Source organism: Falco rusticolus, chromosome 2 (genome assembly GCF_015220075.1).
Source record: "Falco rusticolus isolate bFalRus1 chromosome 2, bFalRus1.pri, whole genome shotgun sequence".
Lineage (NCBI taxonomy): Eukaryota > Metazoa > Chordata > Aves > Falconiformes > Falconidae > Falco > Falco rusticolus.
Window position 1 is genome coordinate 122,097,501 of NC_051188.1, and position 24,521 is coordinate 122,122,021.

Genomic DNA, 24,521 nt, shown 5'->3' on the forward strand with positions numbered 1-24,521 from the left:
CGGGGCAGGGGCCGGGCGAGCAAGGCGCGCTGCCATTGGCGGGTGCGGCCCGCCGGCGGCCTGGAGCGGTGAGGGGTGTGCACTCTGCAGCACCGGGCCGCTGGAAGCCAACCGGGTGGTCATCCTCCTGACAGACTCAGACCCTGCTCAGGTAACCTGTCAGGGACCCTGACAGACAGAGTCCCTGAGAAGGGACTCTGGGACATGGCCTGCCACCTTTTCTCCCACACAACGGTATGGCGTACGGTGAGGAGTGTGGAGGGTGTGCGTGTATGAGGGAGGGAGTGTGGAACGTGGCCTGGGAGTATCGTCAGTTACCTGCCAGTACACTGGCCATCTCTTTGTAGCCTTCTTTCCTGACGGGGTTTTCCTTTCACGTGGTATTAGCTGTGTGCAGCAGCGTGTGTCCACTCACTTGGTTTCATTGAAATGTAGCTGAGGTTTTCTTGGGAACTCTCTTAACCGCTGAAAGCGTATCACAGAATGACGCAGGTGAGAAGGGACTTGGAGCCTACTCCCGGCAGGTTCAGTCAGAAGTGGTTGTTCAGGCCCTCCTGTAGTTGAGCTTCCTGTGCCTCCAAGGATAGAGATCCCATAGCCTCTCTGGGCCCTGTTCCATTATGTGAGCCATCTCACAGTAGTTTTTCTCCCTCATGGACCTGGCTGGAATTCCCTATGTTCTAGTGTGTGCCCATTGCCTCTTGTCCTATCACCATGCAGCTCTAAAAAGTACACAGCATTGTCCTCTGTGCAGTTGAGGGCAGCGATTAGCATACCCACAAGCCCCTGCTACGTCAAACTGAATTAACCCAGTTCCCTGCACCTCGCCTCAGGCATCCTATACTTCCAGCCCCGGTAGTCTTGGTGGCCTCCACTTCATTTGCTTCTATGTGTTAGTGACTTTTTAAATAATGTATTTGTCTGGGAGCCCCAAACTGGATGTAGTACTGCAGATGGGATCTCACCAGGACTGAGCATTTTTTTTGAGACTCTATGTTACCTTTGTTTGTCTCCCGACTGCTTACCCTCTGCTGTTTGGTTTTTTTTTTTGTTGATAATCAAATGCAAATTGTTATTCCAGAAGTTTAAGACCCTCCCATTCCCTGTAGGGACCCTCCCATTCCCTGTAGGTTGACATGAACACTGTTTTCTGGTTTTTAGTTTGTTTTGTTTTGTTTTTTTTATGAGAATGATGTTTGGGATCTATAGACCTTTCCTGAGAGGCAAGAGAGTCCAGATGCTCCCTAGAACCACCAAAGTGGTGCAAGTGCTTGTCTGAGCTGAGTTCCCCAGGCTGGACTGCCATCAGAAGCCAGTGGGCAGTGATTGCCTCGTGGTTCATTAAGGACCTCTTTGTTTTGATGGAAAGGAAGTCCTTTACAGAGCGAAGGGAAACTGTCTATCCTGCTCCAAGGAGGCAGATCAGTGTCTGCTTTTGCTATTTGTTCAGGTTTTTATTTAGTTAATTAGAAGCCTCTTCTTCTGTACTAAAGTCTGTTGTGGTTGGCACAAGAGAACTAACTGGGACATTGGTTTTCCTACAAATGTTGCTGTTAGGCTTTCACGGGATATAAAGTGGCTTTTTTTTGATCATTGCTCATCTTGGTCACTGATCATCAGGGCTTTTTGGTTGTGTCTGTTTTAGAAGTAAAACATGGCTGCCAGAAAGGCCCAAGACAGCTATTTAAGAGGATGTTTCCCCTCAAAAATGCCAGATGAGACTAATGCTGCTGCTGTTGCATTTCTGTGGCCCTCTGTGTGTGTAGCAGAGGAATGAAAAAATCTCTGGGAGTCTTTGCAAGAAAGGTGCCTAAACCCTGGAAAAGTAAACCTGACCGTTGAAATTTGGGAGCAACTAGGGCCACCATCAAGGGACTGTCATTAGGCACCAGAGTTAATGTTGACTTTGAAAGCAGTTGCAAGACCTGCCACAAGGTAAAGGCCAATTCCTCTGATGTTTGGGCTTGCGCTGGAAGCCAAACCGCTCTTGGAGTGCAGCTCCAGCATCAGCCAGTGCAGAGCAGCATGTGGCTGTGGGGACCTGGAGCAGAGGGTGGTGGCAGCCCAGAGCGGAGGTGCAGCAAGGAGCTCTGTGGGGCAGAAAGGGAAGAAAAGGAGGTGCTGTAGCAGCTGAGGATTGACCTCCAGCCTTCCTCATGGCAGGTCTGATGCCTCCTGGAGCCTCCTCAACACCTGCAACAGTACTTCTGCAGCACAGCCCTGGCCACCTCCAGCAGCCAGCATGTCCTGCCCCTCTGGCCCCCCCAACCCCTGCGCCAGGGCTGAAAGGAAGTTGCAGAGCTGGGGCAAACAGTGCACTTTGTGCCATGCCATGTCCACCCTGTATCTGCAGCTGGGGTCCCGTTGTAGGAATAATGCAGCGATGTCCTGCTGAGCAAATGTGGCTGGGGTCTCTGAAACAGGGTCTTCCTTGATCAGAAGGCTCACCAAGAAGCTGTCCTGGTCCTGCTTGAGGTGTGCTGGCAGAGTTTCCCCTCCACAGGTACCCTCACAGAGGGATCTCTGGCTAGGCCAGGAGACCCCCTGGCACCCCCATGGGGAAGCCTGCCGCAGAGATGCCGCAGAGGCCGTTCCCTGTCCCCCGTGGTCGGAGTTTGGCCATGTCCCGGTGCACATGGCCAGGAGTTGGTCACGCCCTGACCCACCCTATGAGCTCAAGGCATGAACGTGCCAGCCACAGGTTTCCCCTCGCACCAGGGCAGGGCTGTACCCACTGGAAGGACACGGCGACGCAGGGTTGCCAGCTCGCCTGTGTCCAACAGTCCTGCCCACCAGCCCCTCGTCGCCACCAGCACCCCGAGGAAAGCCCGTCCTCGCCTGCAGCCGCCTTCATCTCTGGCACCTCCGCCAGCAGCCCCCGCCCAGGCGGGCACCGGCCCCTCGCTCAGCGGCGGTGCGGGGTGGGGGCCGGACCTCCGCGCCACTGGGGGACGGGGCCCTCTGCCGGCGCTGCTCGTGCCGCTCTGCTGGGCTCGGTTCTGCCTCGGTCGCGGTCATGGTCCGGCTCCGCCGGAGGCAAGGACGGGCGGCGGGGGCTTGTCTGCTTCAGCGGAGACGTGGGCAATCCGGGGTCCCCGCTGGCCAGCAGCGGGTCTGAGGAGGCGGCAGCGGCGGCATCTCCCTTCTCGGCAGGCCGGGGCGCTGGGCCGGTGCCCGAGGCGGGTCCCGGCCTTCCCCCAGCAGGCCCCGCTGGCCCTGGCCCCGGCCCCGACCAACCGCCCGCGTGTGTGTGGAGAAACAAGGTGCTTCCGGCTGTACCCGCAGGGGCGGCAGGGGTCCGCAGCAGTCGGGGGTGTCCCTTGCAGTGGGGTCCGTCACGGGCTGGGGCACAGTCCTGCCCGGGCTTGCTTGCCAGAACCCGGGGCCAGAGGCCTGCAAAGCTTCGGGGACCTTCACAGTGAAATCTCCAGAGCAGCGCAGGTGAAGGCGGGGTGACCATCAGCTCACGGTCTGTCCTGCTGAAAAATGCCCTGCTTTACTGGAACGGCCACCTGAGTCAGCCTCTCTGTGACCTGTAGGAGATACTGGTAGGAAATGTGTTCTTTCTGCAAATGTCCTCTAAGAGGAAAAACTCTGTGTAATCTGTATTTCTGTTATGATGCAATGAGATCTGGTGAAGGGTTTTAGCAATTTACCTTTTGACTCTCCTGCTTCCCTAGGCTGGCATTCAGGGAGAAAGATGTCATTGAAACCATTTACCTACCCATTGCCTGAAACAAGGTTTCTTCATGCAGGCAGGCTTGTATACAAATTTAAAATCCGGTATGGCAACTTCAGCAGGTAAGCATGTTAAAACTGAGAAGTCAACTTGCAGTTTGATGACTGCATGTAGCAGTGAGTTACTTAAATGTGAGACCTTAAATTCAGATCTTGGGGGCTCCTCATTTCCTGCTTTCTTTCACTGACCATGAAAATGGTCACATAAAAGTTGCTACTGAGCTTGCACACGATGAGCGTTGGCCTGGGGGAGTAATTTGAGCTGCAAAAACCACTATTTCACTGCCATGTGTGGATTTCATGCTTTTTCAGTGGAAAAAGAGGGTGTTTTTACTGACAGTATTTTGAAATACTGTGTTTAACTGAGAAGGTCTAGAGCCTTTGCAGTGGTTTAACCCCAGATGACAGCTAAGCCCCACATGGCTGCTTGCTTACTGCCCTGCAGTGGGATGAGGGAGAGAATTGGAAGGGTAAAAGTAAGAAAACTTGTGGGTTGAGATAAAGACAGTTTAGTAACTAAAGCAAAAGCTGTGCATGCAAGCAAAGCAGAATAAGAATCATAGAATCATTTTGGTTGGGAAAGACCTTTAAGATCATCGAGTCCAGCCTTTAACCTACTACTGCCAAGTCCACCAGTACACTGTGTCCCTAAGTGGCATGTCTACAAGTCTTTTAAATACCTCCAGGGATGGCGATTCAACCACTTCCCTGGGCAGCCTGTTCCAGTGCTTGACAACTCTTTTGGTGAAGAAACTGCTTCCCATCAGCAGGCAGGTGTTTAATCTCCAGGAGAGCAGGGCTCCATTACACCTGATGGTTACTTGGGAAGAAAAACAACATAATGCCACACATCCCCCCTTCTTTCTTCTTCCCCCAGTTTTTCTGCTGAGCGTGACGTCCTTTGGTCTGGAATATCCCTTGGGTCAGTTGGGGTCAGTTGTCCCAGCCTTGTCACCTCCTGGCTTCTCGTGCATCTCCAGTCAACTTGCTGGTGGGGTAGTGTGAGGAGCAGAAGTGGCTATGACTGTGTAAGCACTGCTCTGCAGTAACTAAAACATCCCTGTGTTATCAACACTGTTTTCAGCACAAATCCAAAACGTAGACCCAGTGATGCTACTGTGGAGAAAATTAACCCTTTCCTGGTCAGAACCAGCACTGCCATGGAGCTCTGCGCTCAACATATGTACTAGTTTCTTGGGCTGTCTGCTGCTAGCAATGTGCCTTTTGCTGGCCTTGCAATCTGGCACTTAAGCGTGGATGTAGAAAGGAAAGAATCTTTGGAAACTCTCACTGGCTTCTGGCAGTAGATGTTTCTTCTGCTCTCAGGATTTTTTCTCGCAAGGTTCTCTTTCTATTGCCACTCCTCTTTCAAATGTGTTTGTGACAAACCTGTTCTCAAACAACAACATGCCGGTCCTGCAGAGAGGACTTTTAGGATAACTGCTCCTTTCCATTTCTAGAAAGCACTATAGTGGCAAGCCTGAGAAGTGAGAGCGAAGGGAGATTATTTCAGTCTGTGGTACTGGTGGCACACAAGGAAAAGAAAGGAAGACAGCCCCTGGGTGTGCAGGGGACAATGAATGGGAGGGTTGTGGGAGGTAGCAGTTGTGTGGTAAGCCTCAAATAGGAAGTTCTAGTTAGTAGCCAGAAAGTAACCAGAGCACAGGGTACTGAGTAGTCTGGTCACATGGACAAGATGTAAAACAAGAGGATGATCTTTTAGAGGTAAAAAAGATACTTTCCCAGAGGGTATTTGCCCTGGAGGAATCTGCTTGTGTCTGCTGCTCAAGACACATAGGGAAGTGCTTTTGTGAGTGGGCAAAACCTTGATGAGCTCACTCAAGAAGCTCTAGAGCTTTTAGTTTGAGAGGGAACTCAGAATTCTGGAGGCTGTGACCTATAATAATCGCAGAAGTTTGAGCTGCTCTGGCAAAAGGAGCTGGAGCTGCTTAGGTTTAAGGGTAGTTTTCCAGAGCAGGTTGTGTCCTGCAGGAGGAGTGCTCTGTGGAGCTCAAAACTTCGTCTGAAAGTTTATGAGTTGTTGCTGTCTCAGCCTCTGATAAATACTTAATATTGATGGTATTTAGAAACATTAATTAAAAAAACCAAAGCAGTGGCTCAGCATAATCTGGCTGCCTGTGTACGTCCAAGGCAGTGATCACCAGCAGACAGCAGTTCAAGGTTGGTGCTTGATGGTTGAGGTTTTTGGAAAGTCTTACAAACCATTGAGATTAAACCTCTTTTCAGATTGTGGCTACCATGCAGAAAGTAGGGCTGTCATCCTTTTGAGTCAGCAAGTAGCCCTGCATCAGAGAAACTGAACAGCATTGTGTCATCCTGAAACCCCTGTTTTCATGCCAGTGAGGTTGCAGCAGGGCTAAAATGGCATAGGAAGTGAATGACACATTGAGCATCTGCCTGTGGAGTGGTTTTATGAGAGTGAGTGAATTCCCTTTGGCAGTCAGATGTGCACAGGCATTGCCAGAGCCTGGGTTTACTCTGGAAGTGACTGTTAGCTGCAGAAGAATGGAAGAGAAAGCGCTATGAACGTCATGCCAATTAGGCTGTCTCCAGACTGGAAGCTACATTAAATCTTGTGCAATGCCTGTCTCCTTTCTCCTTCATAGAAGTAGGCTGGCTTTTTGAAATTCTGTTGAACGGCTTTATTTTGGGATGAATTGAAGCACAGTTGTTTCTTTGGCTTTGCTTACTAGCCTTTTGCTGGAGTAGGGTCATACCCAGGAGGATTAACCTTCCTCCTTGTTTTGTTCTCTGTGTTGATTTTGGAGAGGAAGGTGTGTTGTGTGTCTTGTGTCATGTAGTAGTGTTCAGTCGGTCCTTGAAACATTGCTCTCTTTTGTGAGTAAGCTCTTTTTGTCAGTGTTACCCCTTTGAAAGGCACTGCCAGTAGCACGCATATGTTTCTGAACAGCCTGCAGGTGTTTGATCTGATAGTAAAGAGAGTGTAAGTTTTTTTGGGTTTGGCAGTCTGTCATTGCCCCTGCAAGTCTTCATGGTTTGTGTGCATTGCAACATCGGTCCTTGCAATTCATTGTTACACTTGAGGGAACAGGACTTCTGCCACACCTTTTGTGTTTTGTCATAACTTCTGGAATTCAAGCCAGTCTTCACATCGACATGGTCAAACATAGCAAAAGCAACTCCTTTTACAGCAAAACTTGTGAAACTCTTCTCTGTTGTGTCATGGGTATGGTGAGTAGGGGGTACTTGTTCAAAACACCTGGATTCACTCCCAGTTCCTAAGAGAGAGTAAAGGAGTAAGTCCTAAGTGCATACATAGCCTTATGCCCAAAGCAATGCTGTCAGTCAGCCTGCAGATTTAGGAAGTGAAACTCCTCCCTACAATAAGATGGTGACCAATCTGAGGACAGGTTCCCAAAAGAACATCAAAAGAGTTGCAGGAGCTGATCCCAGCTGATCATAGAGCTGATTATATACATATGTACGCAGGCTTTTGCTAGAGTGACATCATCTTCACTGAAGGTCTCCTGAATCCCTAGGGAAAACCAGGTAACAATGAAGGCTCTTGCCTTCTTTAAAGATGAGTCTGTTTCGGCATTTCTACACTGCAGGCTTAAAGTAATCATCCCCTCCTCCCTGTTGTCCTGTAAGCAGGTTCATTACCCGATGCGCAGCACCAGTTCACACACTGAGTCAAGGCATTCCTTATTTCTTTATTCTAGTTTGTGCAAAGTAGGCAGCTATGTGGCAAACCTCAAATGCTTAGCTCCCTGATTGTCAAAACTTTACACTGTTTATACAGTTTCGCATACAAAGACATCAGCCTTCATTGGTTACAAGTTACCTAACTCCTTCATTACTTAGTACTCTGTTTCCTGTTTTGTCAAATAATTATCTCGTTTCTCTTGTTAATTTGTTCGCATGCTCAGCCTCAGATTCTTTTGGGTCTGGGGGATTCTTTGAGTTGGTGGCCAATGAGTTTTGGTGATCATGATCTCCCCCTGCTGGAATTACCTTCCCCTAGTTTTGCTGAGCGCATTGCACCTGATGAGCTTCCTATCAGCCCATCCATCTGAGAAGTTCCTTTTCTGAACAAAAGCATTTGCCCAGTGCTTAACTTATAGCTTAGCAGGACATACAAAGTATTTGTAACCTGAGTTAATCCTTAACAACTCATTCTCTCTAACTGTCTCAAAGTCAAACTGCCAACAACACGTTAAATTCCATCAACTACCCGATATCATCCTCAGCGCCCCTCAACCCAACCGCTGAATCCCCCACAGTCAGATAGCAGGTCAGACATCCTTGTCATGAGACCCTGGATGGTGCCTTGCTTTCTTCCATTCTTTCCACCCTCTTCTCTGCATCAGCATGGCAGCATCCCTTCCAGAATCATACTTTTCTTTCCCTGCTGATCCACGAAGACTTTCATGACCACAGCTTAAGTCTTGGGTTGGTGATATCTGTCATTCTGCTGTGGGTGTGCTGTGTAATTCCTTTCATTGGCTTGTTCTGTATCAAGCAAGGAAAGAGCCTTTGTGAAGATGAAGGAAAGTTCTTGTCTCTGCCTGAGCTCTGACTGGGGACCCTGAATGTGGAGGGTATGAGAACAGCTGCCTACAAAACCATATAGCAGAATACTTGCATGCCGTAATTCCTTACACTCCACTCCACTTTGATTACTTATTTCCAAGTGACGTGTGTGATTTATTTACTGTTTAATGGGTTTGGATTTTCTTGAAGAACTTCTGTCTCCCTCTGCATTTGGTAGCTGATACCTAGCAGCGAACAACTTTTGAGAAGTTGTCTTACAGAAGATGTAGTTAATAGCTGGGAATACAGTTTGATGCAGGATTACAGGGCCTAGCTCCAATGCTGTGAAGGCCCATTCCTCTGCAGGTTTGCACCATGGAGGGGATGAAGAGACATGTCCTGCCGATTCCTTCTTTTAGCCCCTTGAGTAGAATGGCATCATGATAGACTGGAAGACAGAGGTGCTGGTTTGAGGGCACCTTGTCAAAAAAGCAGTCCTAAAGGTTACTGAGAATCGACTGAAAAGATTTGATTTCTCATCTGCTGTATCCTCACACAAGCAAAGTGGGCAGAAAATCCACAAGAAACAGTTCTTGTGGAATAATGGATGTTTTTTATAAGCAATAAATTAGGAATTCATCTGCCTGCTAAGTATTTTCTCTGTACAATGTAAATGATGTTTTGTTGTCATTTAAACTCTTACAATTAATGTAGCTCCATTGCTTTTTGGTTGGGGTGGGACTAACTCTTTCTGTTTCACAGTGCTCCTGATCTCGACAACACTGAAAGTGCTGTCAAGGAGTTAGAGGTAGGAGATGAACCTTAGCGGAATGTTAGACTGAGCAATTCTTCTGTTTGTTATGGGACTGAGGGCATTTTGTCAAATGCAACATTTCAAGTGAGAGTAAAGGGGACCTTCTCTGGAGGTTATGAAGGTGAAAAAAAGTAATGTAAGTGAAAACTGTAATCAACAGGCAGCATTAGCATAGATGAGTAATGCTTTAATTTGAAATATTGCAAAAATGCTACTGACTGTTAAAATTGGACAAATGAAAACTATCACTTGTTGAGCTAGTTGCACTCCACTTCTTTTCTGATTCCTGTTCAGATTCATTCCACAGTAGCACTTTCGCATGGTTTCGCACTCAGTCCCAGACCTGACCACTGCTTTTTAGTTTCTCAGGCTTGACTAGCTGTCAAACCCTCCTGTTTTTTAAGGAGCTGTGACAGTACTGGTGAGCTAGCTTGACAGCGGCTAATATTATGCTCAACTGCACATGCTTTCCTCATAACTGTGGAGCTAGTGGAACCAGTGGACATTCTTTTAATGATGCCATTACTTTGTGACCAAACTTGGTTGCAACCGATGAATTCTGTTGTTGTCATCTTCTTCCTGAGACAGAAGAAAGCCCCTTCCGTTCCCTAGGAAATCAGACAAATACGCTGCCTGCTTAAAAATGCTCCTGGTACTTGGAAAAAAAAAATCAGAGTGCAATAATAGCATGATAAATATTATATAAGAAAATGTGCTGATTTTAACTGATACAGAAAATTATTTAGGTTTTTTTTTTCTTTTACACTTTTGAAAATATTGAAAGATATTACTGGAAAAGTTTCCTGTTTGTAAAGCAGGTGTTTGTTGGGGCTGAATTACAGTTCCTTTGTAACTGAATTGGCCCAATATTCAGGAAAAGGGGACTATGTTTATTTTTGAGACAGGTCAGTAGTACATGCGTTTTGCTGGCAAAAAGGAGAGTTCTTACATGTAAAACTTGATAAAAGCACACCTCCACTCCCCATATTAATGCTTCTGTGTTAATTCAAGGTTAAGATACTCATTCACTGCAATTTCTATGAGTCTGTTAGTGCAGTGCACTCTAGCAGGGGTCCTCAAACTTTTTAAACAGGGGGCTGGCACACGGATGAAGTGGCAGGACATCATCTGCGGCTGCTTGGTTTCCCCCCCACCCAACCCCCAGCGGGGGCGGGGCAGGGGGGTTCTGTAAATACCGGGGGCCGGATTGAGGACCCTGAGGGGCCGTATCCGGCCCGTGGGCCATAGTTTGAGCACCCCTGCTCTAAGGTCATGGAAGGGAGCAGGGCAAAGTTGGGGAGGAGGAAAAGCAAAATAGAACCTGTTTTTCCATGATTCATACAAACTGTAATGTTAATTTCTTCCCAAGCCTTGAAACTGTATTTCACAGTGGTATTGTTGCTATATTGTTAACATTCTTTCTTCCATTCTTTTTTTGGCCTCTCCAGGAAGTAATTCGAGTAATCCTTGGAAATCTTGATGATTTACATCCATTTTCTACAGACCACTTCACTGTCTTTCCATGTATCCTTTCTTCCCTACTTGTAAAAGAAAAGATTCCATTATTTGTTTCTGTTGGGCATTGCTTAATTTGACCTTCATGTCTATTAGCTCAACTATTTTGAGCTTTGCAGTTTTAAGTTAGGTGTAGATCCTCCTCAGTTGTTGCCTTCACCACAGAACTGATTTGAAAGAATGTGTTGCGGTGCTTTCAGGTAAACACCTCTGTGTTCCAAATCTGATTTAGCCAGAGAAAATGAACGTGTATAGATAAAGTCATCTAATGTGATTGTTTCAAAAGATCAGTAAAACGTAAAATGCTCCTTACAGGCTCAGTAAGATTGGCCCACTAGTAGAGAATATTGCAGAGACAAGTTTTCTTGTTAGGTACATTGGGGTTAAATCACATCCATGAGCCTCTTACCTGCAAAGCCATCTTTAATCTGTACAGGAAGAAGCTCTAGCTTGCACTTGAGAGAACAGGATGGTGTTCCCATGAAATCTTAAGTTGCCTGGAGGGATGTTGAGTATAAAAGTTTCTTGGGTGGGAGCAAATGTGAGTATATGCTTATGCACCCACATAGATGGCTGAGAGAAACAAAAAGTATTTCACAGAGTGAGTTTTACAAGCAGTAGTTGAGCTGAAATAGTTGGAAGACCAGGCAGGCTTTTGAAGACACAAAGCTTGCAGGATTGTCATCCAGTTATCCTGGTCACCTCTTCAACATAGTCTTTGTCATCTAGACGTAAAAATGAAGCCAGTGTCTTCCACCCGGTATTCACTTGATTTTGCTCATCCCCCTTACTCCTTTGGGACCAGTCACCAGATTTTTTCCTTCTTCCCTAAAGTTTGCGGAGGCATTTAGCTGTCATCAGTCTGGCCTCCTATCAAAAGACAGCGATTTAAAAAGCTGTGCACAACATAGGCGTATAGAAGCTTAATATTCAAATATTTGCATGCACAGGTTTTGTTGAGTGTAGTTAGTTTCCTGGGGATTTGACTTCTGGTATGTAAGTGCTGGGGTATTTGAGATTGCATTATTCTGGCCAGCAGCTTTACTACAGGTTCCTTCTCCTGCTACATGTTTTTTCATCAGAGTGCATCAATGGCCCAGCTAGCCTTCACCTCTTTCTTCTTGCTTCCACAACTGGACAGAATTTAGCCATGTCTGCTGCATATTCTGCAGCTTATTATTTTAAATTTACAATAAATAAATGAAAGAATTGGTAACTGTAAATTAATGTTTCTGTTGTAGTTGCTGTACTGTAAAGGGTTAAGAAGAAGTTACTCTCCTGAGGCTCTTGTTGAAAAGTTAGTTGAGTGAGAAGCCTTTTCAGTCCTACGGTGGGACGGCTGGTGAGTCTGGGTGCCCAGGAGTAATGAGCACCCATGTGTTTCTGCCTCCAAGGCATTCCCTCCTACTCCTGGAAGACTGCATTATTGCCATACTTTGTAATAGCAGCCAAGAACGAGATCATCATCTTTCTCTGTCAGAAGCTGGTACTTATGATAGCAACTTATTCTTGTTACTGCCGGGAAGACAAAGTAGCCAAGAGCATGGTCAGACAGGAAGCACCTAAACGAACAAAGCCTTGTTGTTAAAGGAGAAATTTACACAGATGTGGGTATCACTAGGTTTGCTTTAATCACAACTCAGAGCTGGGCTAGCCACTCCAGTGAGTGGCAGAGAACAAAGGTATACAGCGCAGCTTATATATGCTTATGATATCATTAGTCAATGTCTGAAGTTTTTAGGAGTTTCCTTTGGTCCTGTCAGTTCTGTGAATCCATCACCTGACTCTCCCAGTTGTTTCACCTCCTCAGTTCTAGTCTCTGCCTCAGTTCCAAGCTCCTCCTTGGATCGTGGTTTTCTTTCTGCCTGCTTTAACTCACACACTCCTTCAAGCACACTTAGTCTTTGAACAAGCAATTCCTATTCACATATACTATTTTTTTCTAAAAACACCTGTGTTTCTGAGAACACCTGTGCCCACAAATTGAAATCTGTTGTTTCGCTGTTCTCCCACTGATTGACTGGACTGGGTTTTAAGCCAGCCTTGGATTAGGGCTATACCAGGGACAAGGTCTGGTTCTGCCATTTAGCAGCTTCAGCACTTTACATTTCTTAGTTAAAAATACATTTTCTTTACCATTGTTGGTTTGCTTCACTGAAGCTCAGCCAGTTTTGCTTGTGTGCTTGAGGAGTGTTTGATTCATGAACTTATATTTCTGGGACTTGGAAGTCTATCCACATGCTCAGCCAGCACTGGGCCCTGATGAGAACTGCAAGCTCAGAGGCACGGCATGATGAGTAGTCCTGCAGTCTGTGTGTCGGGCTCCTCACTGTAGCATAACTCTTAGTTAATCACCAGCTGCGGGAGTCCTTGAAGCCATACTCAAATGAGCAATTTCATCCCCTAAAGGAACTGATTGTGTCAAATGTTTCATCTAGGAAAATCTTGAGCTCCATCTCCAGTCCTCAGGATTTTAGTTTCTGCTAGCAAATGGACTAAAGGTATTCATTTTACCTGTTTATTCCTGAGATCAGAGACATGTAAGGAGTCGTCCTTTTTTGCATACATGAGCTCCTAGGTGTCAGAACTGCACTTACAGGAAAGAATGTCTGTAACTGTGATGGCTGTCATGTCAATTATCCTATTCCTCCCATTTTGAACTGTGAAGTAAATTTAATGATGCTACTCCTATGAATCCTAGTCCATCTCAATTTTAAAAATAATTTTGAAAATAATTTTTTTTTTTTTTTTTTTTTAGAAAAGCTGATGAGGTTTTATTAATAGGGTTGGAAGAGACTGGTGTGTTTTTTCTTGTGGGATAATGTCAGGACTGAAGTCAAATACAGATAAGGAAATGCAGTGCTATTAATACAAGCAACTGATAGGAGAGTATCACCTGGAGTGTTTCTTGTAATGTGTTAATGGTGTTTTCCCACAAAGGTCATACCAACAGATTGTATTTGCTCCCTTGTACATACGTTCAATGTGGTATGACTTCCAAAGCTTTACAAGAAAACATTGCCAGGACTCTTCCCCCTTTGAAATGTTGGTGCTGTGTTCTTAAGTCTTATCATCATTCTCAGATTTGAGTAAATGGGAGAGAGTATCAAAGATGAGGTTCAAACATGAGAATGTCCATCTTGTGCCTTATCCCTACATTTGCATTGTGTATCTAGAACTGAACTCATTTCAGCAAAACGTATCTTGTGGTAAGTCACTATGGTTATGTCTGGATAATTTCTGGAAACATGTATGATCTGTGTCTTGTTTTTCACTTCACCTACTGTGTTTTTGAATTAGAGGGACTAAAACTGCATGCAGGTATGGCTGTACCATGGATTTGAAATAGAGTGGAACAGTGTGTTCTCTTTTGTCCTGTACTGCTTTTCTAAACTTTCCTGAATTTCTCTTTCCCTTTTCAACTGCTGCTTACTCATCAGCTAGTATTTTTACAAAGCAATGTCCAGTGGCTGCCAGTCTTCATTCTTTAATGTTAGTCTGATGGGCTGGAGCTGAAGCAAGCACATGTATATGGAACACAGGTTTTTCTTCCCTGTGCTTGACTACATTTGTTGATGTTGAACTTCACACTCTTTGTTTCTGTTTTCCTAAAGAAAGAATGCATTGTTTTTCTAAATAATGATAGTAATAATGGAAATAATGTCTTCTGTATAATTAGCAAATGTTACCACCTCACTAGTATCTCATTTTCCAGGTTTTCTGTGAACAGCCTCAGGCTGCAGCTGAGACCTCTATGGGACTCCACATTTAACCTCCCAGTTGTGAAAACTATAAGTGTTTATTCTTACTATTTCCTGTTCTGATTGTTGGTCCATGGGAACAGCTGCTGTATTTTGTTACGACTGCTGGTCTCCTTTATAAAATGGACAAGTGGTCATTTCTTAGTCTTACCCATTTGCTTGCATTTAGTATCCCATAGAAAATCTGCCGTGTTTGGATGCAAAAACTTCAAAACATGGAGAATTCACTCACTTCCCTGACCACCTTGCTCCAGTATTTAGTTGCCCTCTGCAGATAGTTGTACAACGTTTTTGTTCTAAAATTATGCAAAACATAATGTGCTGTTACTTTCACACACTGATGTTTCAAGTTTCTGTTGGCAGGGGGTTTTCTTCGGGAAAACTTGTATGGATGCCATGCATCAGAGGTTAGCTGGCCAATATTTTGTGGAGGCTATGCTCCAGCTCTCCTTGCATCTTCCATTTGTTGTCCAAAACACAGGGTGATGCTAACAGTTCTGCAGTTCCTTCTTCTCTTCTGAAGACATCTTTGACTTTTTTAAGAAAAGCACTTGTCCCTGTCCCATCAACATGTGGTGTTCGTAGCCAGGAATCCTAGTTTTGAAGGAGCTGTATTTGCAGTTTTTAATTTTAACATATCAAACACAAGTCCGGTGTTGTTTCTCAGTAGTTTAGCTTGTTGTCAGAAAGTGAGGTGCAATGCTAAAATATACTTTTAAGGTGGTTAAAGAAAGTCCAGTCATCAAATATTCACCAAGTTTTATAATCTTCTGTTCCAGGTAAAGAAGTAAACAAGGGCAGTGATGAAATTGTAAGTTGTGTGTGTGCTTTTGTTTGTTTCTTTGTTAAAGCTGTATTCTAAATAGTCTGGAGAAGTAGAATAGATATATATAGGCAATGCTATAGTTCTCTTATTTCTGAGTGTCAGGCAGTGGAAGGTGGCACTGAATTCTCACCCAGGACCATCCAAGTTGGAAGAAATCGTCCTGTCAATTCCATCAGACTTTGAAGTCCTGCCTCGGGACCTGAGAGCCCTGCTGGCTTCAGTTAAATCTGTTTTCTGCAAGTCTGAGCTGAGCTGGACGATGGTATCTTCACTGTGAGAGTCTGTATGAGGTCAATATTGCAGAATAATGAAGTGATTTCCACGATGGTGTATGTGTCATAAACAACAGTTAGGCTTCTATGGGAAGTTTTTGTTTAATGAGAGCTTAGGGTATGTTTGTTTTCAATACAGGTAGGTGTCTGAAGATGGAGTGAATTAGTGAAGAAGTCCTCCCCAAATTCCTCAAAAGAAAATCCCATTGTCTCTGCTAGCATTACATTCCTGCTAATTACATTTGTAGGCCCTCCTCTGAAGATGGAGCAAATAAGATGTCCTGGAAAGCAGCATTTCTTGTTTAAAACTGTTGACCATAATTCTCTGGATGGCCTTTCATTGCTTAAACTGTGTGTGAATAAGGCCACTAATACTTTATTCATGAATAATTTTTTTCCGTTGTATAAACAGGAACAATTTTGCAAAATATGAATATTAATTGGCTTTTGTTCTCAAATAGAGAAGTCAAAATCCAATAGTTCCAATACCATTTGCAATGTTTTGAAGGTCAAGAGAAGAAATGAAGTGTCAGAAAGTATCGCAGTGGAAGAAATGGTGAAGAGGAGAAGAGTGGAAGTCAGAGCAGAGGTCTCATGCCCACAGTCAAGTATGGGTAGGTGAGTTGACTACAAAATAGTCTTTCAGAGCACATACCAATATTTTTAATGTCTCTTGTACCGTCCTCATATTTTGTTCTTCTGTAATACTTGTTCCCGTTTGTCTTCTTCCTTGTGTTCCATAGGCGACAGAATCTAAGCAGCCTTGCCCGTATTTTGAGAAGAGTTGTCTTATGCTTTCAGGTTCCTGTGCCCTTTACTAGAGTCTTCCTGTTTAACTCTTTTGTGTTAATTTTATCTGTAGAATCACAGCAGGATGCGAACTCAGTAACTATACAAAGCAGTGTACCGGCTTGCACATCTGAGCCAGGGATGACAAAGAAAGAACTGGGAAGTTTCCTAGCTGCCTCCTAGCCTGTTCCTCTGTCTCAGTTGATGAATGCCACCTCTCTGCTTGAGTCTGATGGCAAAACACGTTTGAGCTTACTGTTTACAAAGTGCTTTAAAGCCTCACAGAATTGCACATGTTGTGTGGGCACGTAAGTATCACCACACATCTTTTTCCATCTTTCACATCTTTTATGTTTGGTAGCTGAACTTCTTTTGGTGATTTCAGAGACTCATGGGGGTTGGATGATACCTTTGATATCATCGAGTCCAACCTCTCCTGCTTAAGCAGGGTCAGCCAGAGCAGGTTGCCCAGGACATGTCCCCTCAGGTTTTGAATGGACTCCAGGAGTGGAGATGCCACAATTTCTGTGAGCAACCAGATGGAGTGCTTGACCACAGTTGCAGTCAAAGAGTTTTCTCTTGCATTTGGATTTAATTTCATGTCGTGCAGTTTGTGCCCTTTGCTTCTTGTCCTGCCAGAAGGTGCTGCTGAGAGCCTGGCTCCCTCTTATTTGTTCCCTCCCATCAGGTGTACATTGGTAAGGTCTCCCCTGAGCATTCTCTGTGCTGAACAGTCCCAGCTCTCCTAGCCTCTCTGTATACAACATGTGCTCCAGTCCCTTAGTCATCTTTGTCGCCCTTTGCTGGGCTCACCTCAGTTAGTCCCAGTCTTGTCCTGGGAGCCCAGTCTGGACAGAGCACACTAACTGGCCTCAGCAGCCCTGAGCAGAGAGGATCAACCCCTTCAAGCTGCTGGCAAGACTCTTCCTAGTTCTGCTTGGCATGTTTTTGGCTGCCTTCAGCATGATGGTGCAATGCTGACTCATGGTGACTAACTTCAAGCTTAGTTCCTGACTACCTTTTAGAGGCAGGCCCATTACTACTTACAGTCTAGCGGGCTTCTTTCTTTCATAGAGCGTAGCTTTTAAAAAAAGAAAATGCGTGCCTGTACTTAATACTCACAAGAGTGTGGCAGAAAGTCCCAGACCCAGCATTGTGATCAGATGTGTTTGTGCTTACCTCTCCCCATCCATGGCAGTGTAATGACTGTGTCAGATCATCTCCCTTGTTCCCTTATATTCTACCCAATTCCTAAATGCATTTCATGCATAGATTATAACAGGAGAAGTATGAAGCCAGTTCTTTTCCTGCTCATACAAATGTGCTTTCATTGGCTTTCTCCACCTTCCTCGGTTTCTAATCACAACAGAACTGCTTAAAATGAGCGAAGAATGACACCAGGATCCAGAATGCATCTCTGCCAGGCAACACATGAATTGTAGATTCATACAATATGAGGCCAGAAAGGGCTATTTCATGATCCAGTCTGGCAGTTTTCTCTTAGTCCTATGTCTTGCTCTAGCAGTTAAGATTGAAACAGCTAACAATTCTAAAGTAAATTGAATTGGTGAGGTCTCAACTTCAAGCCGTCTGTTACTTTTTTCTGATTACTCTGTTAGACTGAAGAGCTCAATCAGTCTGAGCATTCCATGCCCTGCCCCAGGAAGGAGTTTTCCTACTGTAATCAAACTACCACTTGATCTTTTTTTTCTTCTTGGACAAGCTCTTTTGCTCATAAGTCCTCACAGAGAATTTGGATTTGGTTTTTCTTGGGGTGCTATTGAGTGTAGAGCTATCAGAATCTGCAGGTGTCACCAGTGATACCGATCAGCTCAAAGAGCACTATTTTGTGTGTGAAACTAGGATTATTTTTTCCCACATGCATCACTTTGTACCTCTCTGGACAGTTTCCTCTGCCATTTTATTGCTCCATGACTGAGTCTTTTAAGATCTTCCTATGGTTCTTTGCTACCTGCCCTTTTCTTTGTGTCAGTAACCTTGTAGGGTTTACAGCCTTTCTGAACTTGCTGGTCATCCCCCTTTCCATGTTATGTAACGCTTTTTTTCTCTTCAACTGCTTGTTGGTTTTACTGGAAAAAGCAGAAAGCTAGTACTGGAATGAGTGCAAAGCAGATTAAGGGTATCTGTCTTGTTGGCTAGAGGCACTAAAGTCATCATTTCTAGTGAAATACTTGGACTAGCCATTTACGATATTGCTTCCTTTTTGTAAACTCAGTTCTTTCTTATTTCACTTATTTTTAGAGCTGGAGCCGAGTGTGTTCACTGTACAAGTAAAGCAAAGCATGGATTTGAAATGGTAAGCTACAGAATATTCAGAAAGAGACAACAGCATCTGTTTAGTTCTAGATTCCTAAAGTGACAAGCCTAAAAATGCCTTCAGGTAATTTTTTTCCCTTTTCACCTGCATAGAGATATTTGTCATTCCTGCTTATCAAATTTAGCCAAAGGATGAGCTTTACAGGGAGACAAGACAAACTTTTCTGACTGTCAAGCTATGAGCTCTAGGGGTGAGCTTAGCCTCTCAGATATGAGCCTGAAGGATGCCCTACCTGTCTTCAAGACTCCAGTCCTCTTTTTACCTCAGATGCCCCCTCGTGCAGAACTCCATGAGGGACCAACAGTGGGTGCTGACACCTTGACACTGGCTTTGGTGTGAGTACTTGCCACTCCCCACCAGTGTCCTTTCTCTGTGCAGATGGCCTTGCCAACATCTCTCTCTCGGAGCAGTGTCATGCCTTTTCTCACCATGGCATCAGAAGGCAGATTTACAACAGCATTATTCCAGAGGGATTGGCAGTTGCTTTCTCAACCCACTGTTCTCCAGAGACCTTGTAGGATTCTTTCTGGTTTAGCCCACAGGCTAAAAGGTTGCTCTGACAGAGCTGCTTCTGTTAGGTACACCTTTTGGTTAACAGGGTCTTCCCTAATGCTCCTGTTCTCCTCCTGGCTGTTGCCCATCCTCCCAATTGTCCTAGTGCATTTCATCCATTTTCTGACTACTGATACCCATTCTAAATTCAGTTCAAATCCCTGCCACACTGTTGCCTTCCTGCCCCTTTCCTTGTTCAGCCTCTTGGGAGTGAGTCTTTTCTGAGGAGGCAAACTCATTCTTCTTGGAATTGCCCACAAAGAAGGTTGCCCGGTAGGATAAAAGGAACAGCTTCTTCTGCCACTGTTCCTTGGGAGGTGGACAGTTGCATCAAATACCTGGATTTCTGCATGTTTCTGCATGATGACATGCTGCCTCCATTTCAGGAAGCTTTTGGACCTCTCCATAACTGAGCTTTTACATAAAACTCACCTGTCAGCTTGCTTGAAACCTGAGATCGCCAGAGCATAAGGCCTGCTTGCTCCTGTAGGACTGGTTTCAAAGGGCCAATCCCAGTATAATTGCTTTGCAGGGATTCTCTGCATATACAGTAACCTGCAGTTTCAGGTGGTGCTAGTTGCATGGTTACCTTCAGCCTGCACAGATAAACTCCTTTATTGAAACAGCCCTTACCTTTTCATAAGCCCAAAACTTCCTTTCAGAAGAGGGTTTTTTGACAGATTTGTTGGATTTTCAAGATAGGAAGGATACTTGCTGGGAAGTTTTCAGGAGCATGCAGTACAGAAGAACTTCTCTAAAACATGCAGGCTTATTTGTCTCTAAAACTTGTATCACTTTTTTTTCCCCCCACTCAACTTACTTTTGCAGGATTAGTGACAGGGCTTCTGACTTCTTTCCTCGGGTGCTCTAAACTCTGTTGGTGGGATAATGGTCGTCCTTCTGAAAGAAGCTTTATTCCTCACTTTGTTATAATCACTGTCCCCAGAATGCCTCTGTTCCTTGCACAGTGGCTGAGTTTCCCAAACATTAGAGTTCCTGAAAGCTAGAGCTCCAGGTTAGCATATTGGATCCTGAGAAATAATGTGGTAGGTGGCAGACATCACTGTAATCTCATATTGTGTTAACTAATGTGGGGGGAGGACCTGAGCTCTTTCGAGGTAAACTGGAACTATGATGAATGTATCATCAATTCAGCAAATACTAATTCAGGTGAGAAGAACCTTCTCCAGAACAGATGCTTGTCCCTGAAATTTGCACTAGTCAGGGCACTCTTATACTGAAAGGGCTGTCCAGACACAAACTGTAGTGTTCATGAATATCAGACCAGATGTCACAAGCACTGCTTGAAATCATATGCAGATGATGTCACCCTTATGTGCATTTTTAGGAGATCAGAGCCAGGTGCTTCTGTGACATGCTTTCCATTTGGTTTGCTTTCCATTTGTTTTTGGGGTTTTTTTTGGTATTCAGGATGAGAAAAAAGATTAGGTTTAGTAAAAAAATATATTAGTACCTCCTGTACTTTCTCAGGATTCCTCTGATCCTTCCTCCAGGGCTCTTGTTCAATTTGTCAGCAGTGTATGACTTTGGATCCAAATCCACCTGGTATTTTAGTGTGCATCTCAAAAAGAGAAAGGTCTCATTAAACATGAAGGAAATCTGTCTACTTAGTACCCATAGGATTGACTTTACAACATTGCTACTTGGTTCTGAAGGAGGAGCATGGAAGTGCCACAGCCACATGACTGTTAAATAGATAGCATTTTCAGCTCTTATCCAAATGCTTTCTAGTCCTGCAGTTTTGACAGTAGGCTGTCTGGTCAGGGTCATTGGAAATGAGCCTATGCATCTTTTCACTTACCAAGTGCACCAGAAGAAGTCAAAGAAAGAAAGAGAACCAAGAGGAGCTCAGCCTGTCACCGCAGTTTTCCTGACTTGGTTAATCCTCTTGAGACTAAACTGCAAAGATCTCAGGCCATCTGAAGTTTGGAATTTTGCATGAACCTTAGCTGAGTGCAAGAGGAACAGCATCGGGGAGTGGAGCTGTTCTTTTATCTTCTTTCCATGACACAGTTGGTTTATTCTCTGTTAAAGAAGCTTACATGCTGATTTTGGGTTTTCTGTGCTTTGTATTACTGTTAGCCTTTCTAATGGGTATTCCTGGCTCACCTTGTGCTTCTGACACTTTACACTTCTGTCCCTTCTCCATTACTCTCTCTCCTATGACTGTGTCTTAGCAGGGCTCATGTCCAGGTGCCTGGGTGCCTGTATTTTCCAGTAGCTGTTGCTTCCCACAGCACCTCTGTTCAAGTTTTTTTGAATCTCTGTCTACGCTATAGCTGCTGTTATTCTTTCACTATCTGATATGTTAAAGTCTACTAAATGAATTACAGCTTTATGTTAGGCCTGTGAAGCTCCTGAGGAGGGCAGGGTAGAAATATATTGGTGGAGAAACTCCTCATAGTAGCAGGGAAAAAATAATCACAGAACAAGAGAGTAGACCTTGCCTTTTACTTCTCAAAGAAAGCAAACAAATAAAAATGTCCTGTACAATAGAGTTTTATACAACATGAATGTTACATCATATTATGTAACAGTTCTTGGGTTCCTTTTCCTTTCAGAATACCTCCAAAGAAAATGACTGTGAGTTTAGTCCAGCATCCCTTACTGTAGGCTGTAACCAAGTGAATTTCTGTAAGTAAGGAATTTGTGGATTCTTTAATTCAAATTGGTCATATTAAATCAAAAGCTGCAAGGATTAGATTGGTATTAGTTTTCATTTTAAAATCATGTTTGATATTTTCCAGTATGTGAGGTTAGGAATTACAACCACTGTAAAGCAGCAGGTCACCAATGATTTTGGCTGACTCTTGCCACATAATGAATTCCCACCCACAGAGCTAGGCTACGTAGCTCCTTCAGAGCTGGACTGTGAGATGGGAGCCTACCTCCAGATCTGTCTGCATTGTGATTGCTTTGAAACCTCCCAGGTGCCGTGCCAGTCAGTCTGGACCTACCTCTTCATTTCAGGGTCTGCCATTGGGCGTGCAGGGAGCATGGAGAGAGCAAGCTTGTGGTTTTGTTCTTGCTGCTGTTTCTTACAGGGGGACCTGTAGAATCTAACCTTGAACAAAGAACAGCAACCAGTCAGGCTGAGGGTACAGTGCAGCTGCTGCAGGAAATGGACCAAATGGTAAACAAAGGAAGCAAAGTGTCAGAGGGAAGAGGTCTCTCAAGCAAAGAGTCAGAAGGAAGAGGTCTCTCCAAGTTCTGGAGAAGGTACTAATACTGAGGCTATAAGCAGATGCAGTCCTGCTGTGTCCCAGCCTGTGTTAGACTGTGCCCGATTCTGGCAGTTCAGGTCATTCTACATTATTGTTAAGAATGGGTACCTGTTTTCTGTGGTTAAACCAAGGTCTCCCAAGGCAAAGGAACATTCAAGGATGTCCTTTTGTCTTGTAGTAAGATGCAACATTCCCAACAAATTTCCTTTTCTGAGCAGTCTTTGGGATAAAAACTCCTCATGGGAGGGTTACTGACCTCCATCACAGCCCTTACACAAAGTGTCTTTTATCACCTGAGGAGTGCCATCTCCAGCCCAATTTTTAAGGGACTTAAACATTCCCCCTTCTAGCAGGGCCTTCCCAGGACAGACCTTCAGTCCCGTTAAGGTATGTATGACCTTTACTTGGCCATTTGGCAGCTGTGGCCTTTGTGACTCTGATTCCCAGACACCATTTCAAACAGAAATAAAGTAACCATGCAAACAGTTTTTGGTCACTGCTGACTAACAGAGTGCTCTAAAGCTGTTGAAGCTGTATCTCACAAGAGTAGTCTGTTCACTGCACAGCACAAGTTAAATGTTGGCAGTAACTGTTTGTTTGATAGGTAAGTTACTTTTGGAAGAAATAAAATTCCTTGTTTATCATAATGTATGCCAGCCTGTTTAACTATTGAGACTAGACTGTTATGGCACAAGTTACTCTGTTACCTCTATTTTTTCAGTCCTCTGTATTATTTTGTGCTAGGCTTGTGTCTTTCTGGTGGGCAGAAATTACCTTGTTATTACGATTCTCAGAGAAGCATTTTAAGTGTAATGTGCTCTTTTTGTTGTTTCCCCAGCATAATCTTTTCGCCACTACAGCATCTTTTTGGTGGCAAGAACTGACCTGGAAGTACCGACTGTTGTGGAAAGGTAAACTTGTAGCATCAGTGTTGGGTTGTATTGTTTCTTTTGTAATTCAGCTTTTCACATTGCTTGTCTCAGCTATTAAATGTTTTAAATGAAATTCTACTTTGTTTACATTTTCAAATTGATGTTCCGAAAATGTTGGGTTAGAATGTCTTTTTCTTTACAACCTAGAGTTTTTGGAAAGAGGGCCACAAGCTTTAAGATTCTGATCCTCGAGTGTCATGAATCGGGCATTTTACATTAAAAGTCATTATATAAGATTCTAATAAAACAAGCACCAACTTGGAACTGTGTGTTATTTTAATCAGTCTTACCCAGGCAGAAAACACTCTTTCCGTCCAAGAAGTAGAGGTTTCTAGTATTAGATGGACTCCTGTAGTATGCTTCACAGCATTAAAAATGTCAGAATTGGTGAAAGTATTTTGGATTAAATTTTACCACTGGACTACAATTTGTGTAATTATTTATGCCTTCAGTATGTAATGGGATGAGGTTGGGAGTTAAGATGTCAGACATGCCTAGGGCATGCTTAGGCAGCTTTTTGCCATCATGCTAGTGCATTTACAATACACCATCATTCTTCAGCCATCTCCTAAGCTGAGACATCGTAAGCATGTACATGCGCAATGCTAGTCTAACTCATAACACTGAGTGGTTGTTACTTTACCAGTAGCAACATGTAGCTGTTTAAATGTGTCTCAGTGTTAACTTGTCAGGCAGAATGAGATAGTGCTCGAAATTTAGAGTCAAATAATGTTACACATGGTCTGTTTGGCTTGTTTCCACCCCAGTCCATGGATTATCCACCCTACATACCAAGGTATTTGTTCCTGGACACCCATCAGCACTGAAACAGTGCTTTCCCTCCAAGAAATGGAGTTGAGAAACTAGTTCCATTTATGCTGTTCCTCTTCTTAGTCTTGTCCCACAAACACTGACAAAGGCAGAGTGCACCAGGATTCAGTTCCTTCTGCTGGGGGATGTACAATGAAATGGATGGTGGTGAGGACCAGTAAATGGATAAAGAGTTGGACAGATAGATAACAAGCCATAAATAAGGGCAGATATCCATGAGTTGATCTTCTTTAACACTGGTTATGTCAAGAAGATGATGTCACACTTTCCTGATCTTACATGCAGCTGCATAAAATAGGGCCCTTTACCCTGCAAGAGCTGAGACTGTTCAGCCTGGAGAAGAGAAGGCTCAGTGGGCATTTTATCAGTGTGTGCAAATACCCGGAGGGAGAG

At 44.3% G+C, this 24,521-nt stretch overlaps 1 protein-coding gene and 1 long non-coding RNA gene across 4 annotated transcripts; one reads left to right on the top strand and one right to left on the bottom strand.

Moving 5' to 3' along the window:
• The first annotated feature begins 201 nt into the window (after window positions 1-201).
• Window positions 202-23,724, top strand: MAJIN (membrane anchored junction protein). Of its 3 annotated transcripts, none has more exons than XM_037378381.1 (11): window positions 202-234; window positions 3,681-3,801; window positions 9,016-9,061; window positions 10,516-10,591; window positions 13,666-13,791; window positions 15,123-15,154; window positions 15,950-16,059; window positions 18,493-18,547; window positions 21,703-21,775; window positions 22,186-22,360; window positions 23,204-23,724. In XM_037378381.1, the coding sequence occupies exons 2-11, from the start codon at window positions 3,701-3,703 to the stop codon at window positions 23,247-23,249; spliced, it is 840 nt and encodes a 279-aa protein (XP_037234278.1). In that variant the 5' UTR covers window positions 202-234; window positions 3,681-3,700; the 3' UTR covers window positions 23,250-23,724. The 3 variants fall into 3 exon arrangements, with proteins under 3 accessions (XP_037234278.1, XP_037234279.1, XP_037234277.1); XM_037378380.1 differs by lacking the exon at window positions 202-234 and adding an exon at window positions 1,143-3,548; XM_037378382.1 differs by lacking the exons at window positions 202-234; window positions 18,493-18,547; window positions 21,703-21,775 and adding an exon at window positions 1,135-3,548 and having other exon boundaries at window positions 15,950-16,055.
• LOC119143770 lies at window positions 21,578-22,191 on the bottom strand. The gene is made up of 2 exons (XR_005102799.1): window positions 22,030-22,191; window positions 21,578-21,773 (listed from the first exon to the last, which is right to left on the bottom strand). It is a non-coding gene; the product is annotated as an uncharacterized LOC119143770 (long non-coding RNA).
• Window positions 23,725-24,521: the final 797 nt, after the last annotated feature.

What these genes read in the sequence shown, in the direction of transcription:
- MAJIN (XM_037378381.1), top strand. Translation starts at nt 3,701, where the DNA reads ATGTCATTGAAACCATTTACCTACCCATTGCCTGAAACAAGGTTTCTT. An exon ending in GTGCTGTCAAGGAGTTAGAG is followed by an intron (nt 9,062 to 10,515) that starts GTAGGAGATGAA and finishes TGGCCTCTCCAG; the next exon opens with GAAGTAATTCGAGTAATCCT. An exon ending in ACAAGGGCAGTGATGAAATT is followed by an intron (nt 15,155 to 15,949) that starts GTAAGTTGTGTG and finishes AATGTTTTGAAG; the next exon opens with GTCAAGAGAAGAAATGAAGT.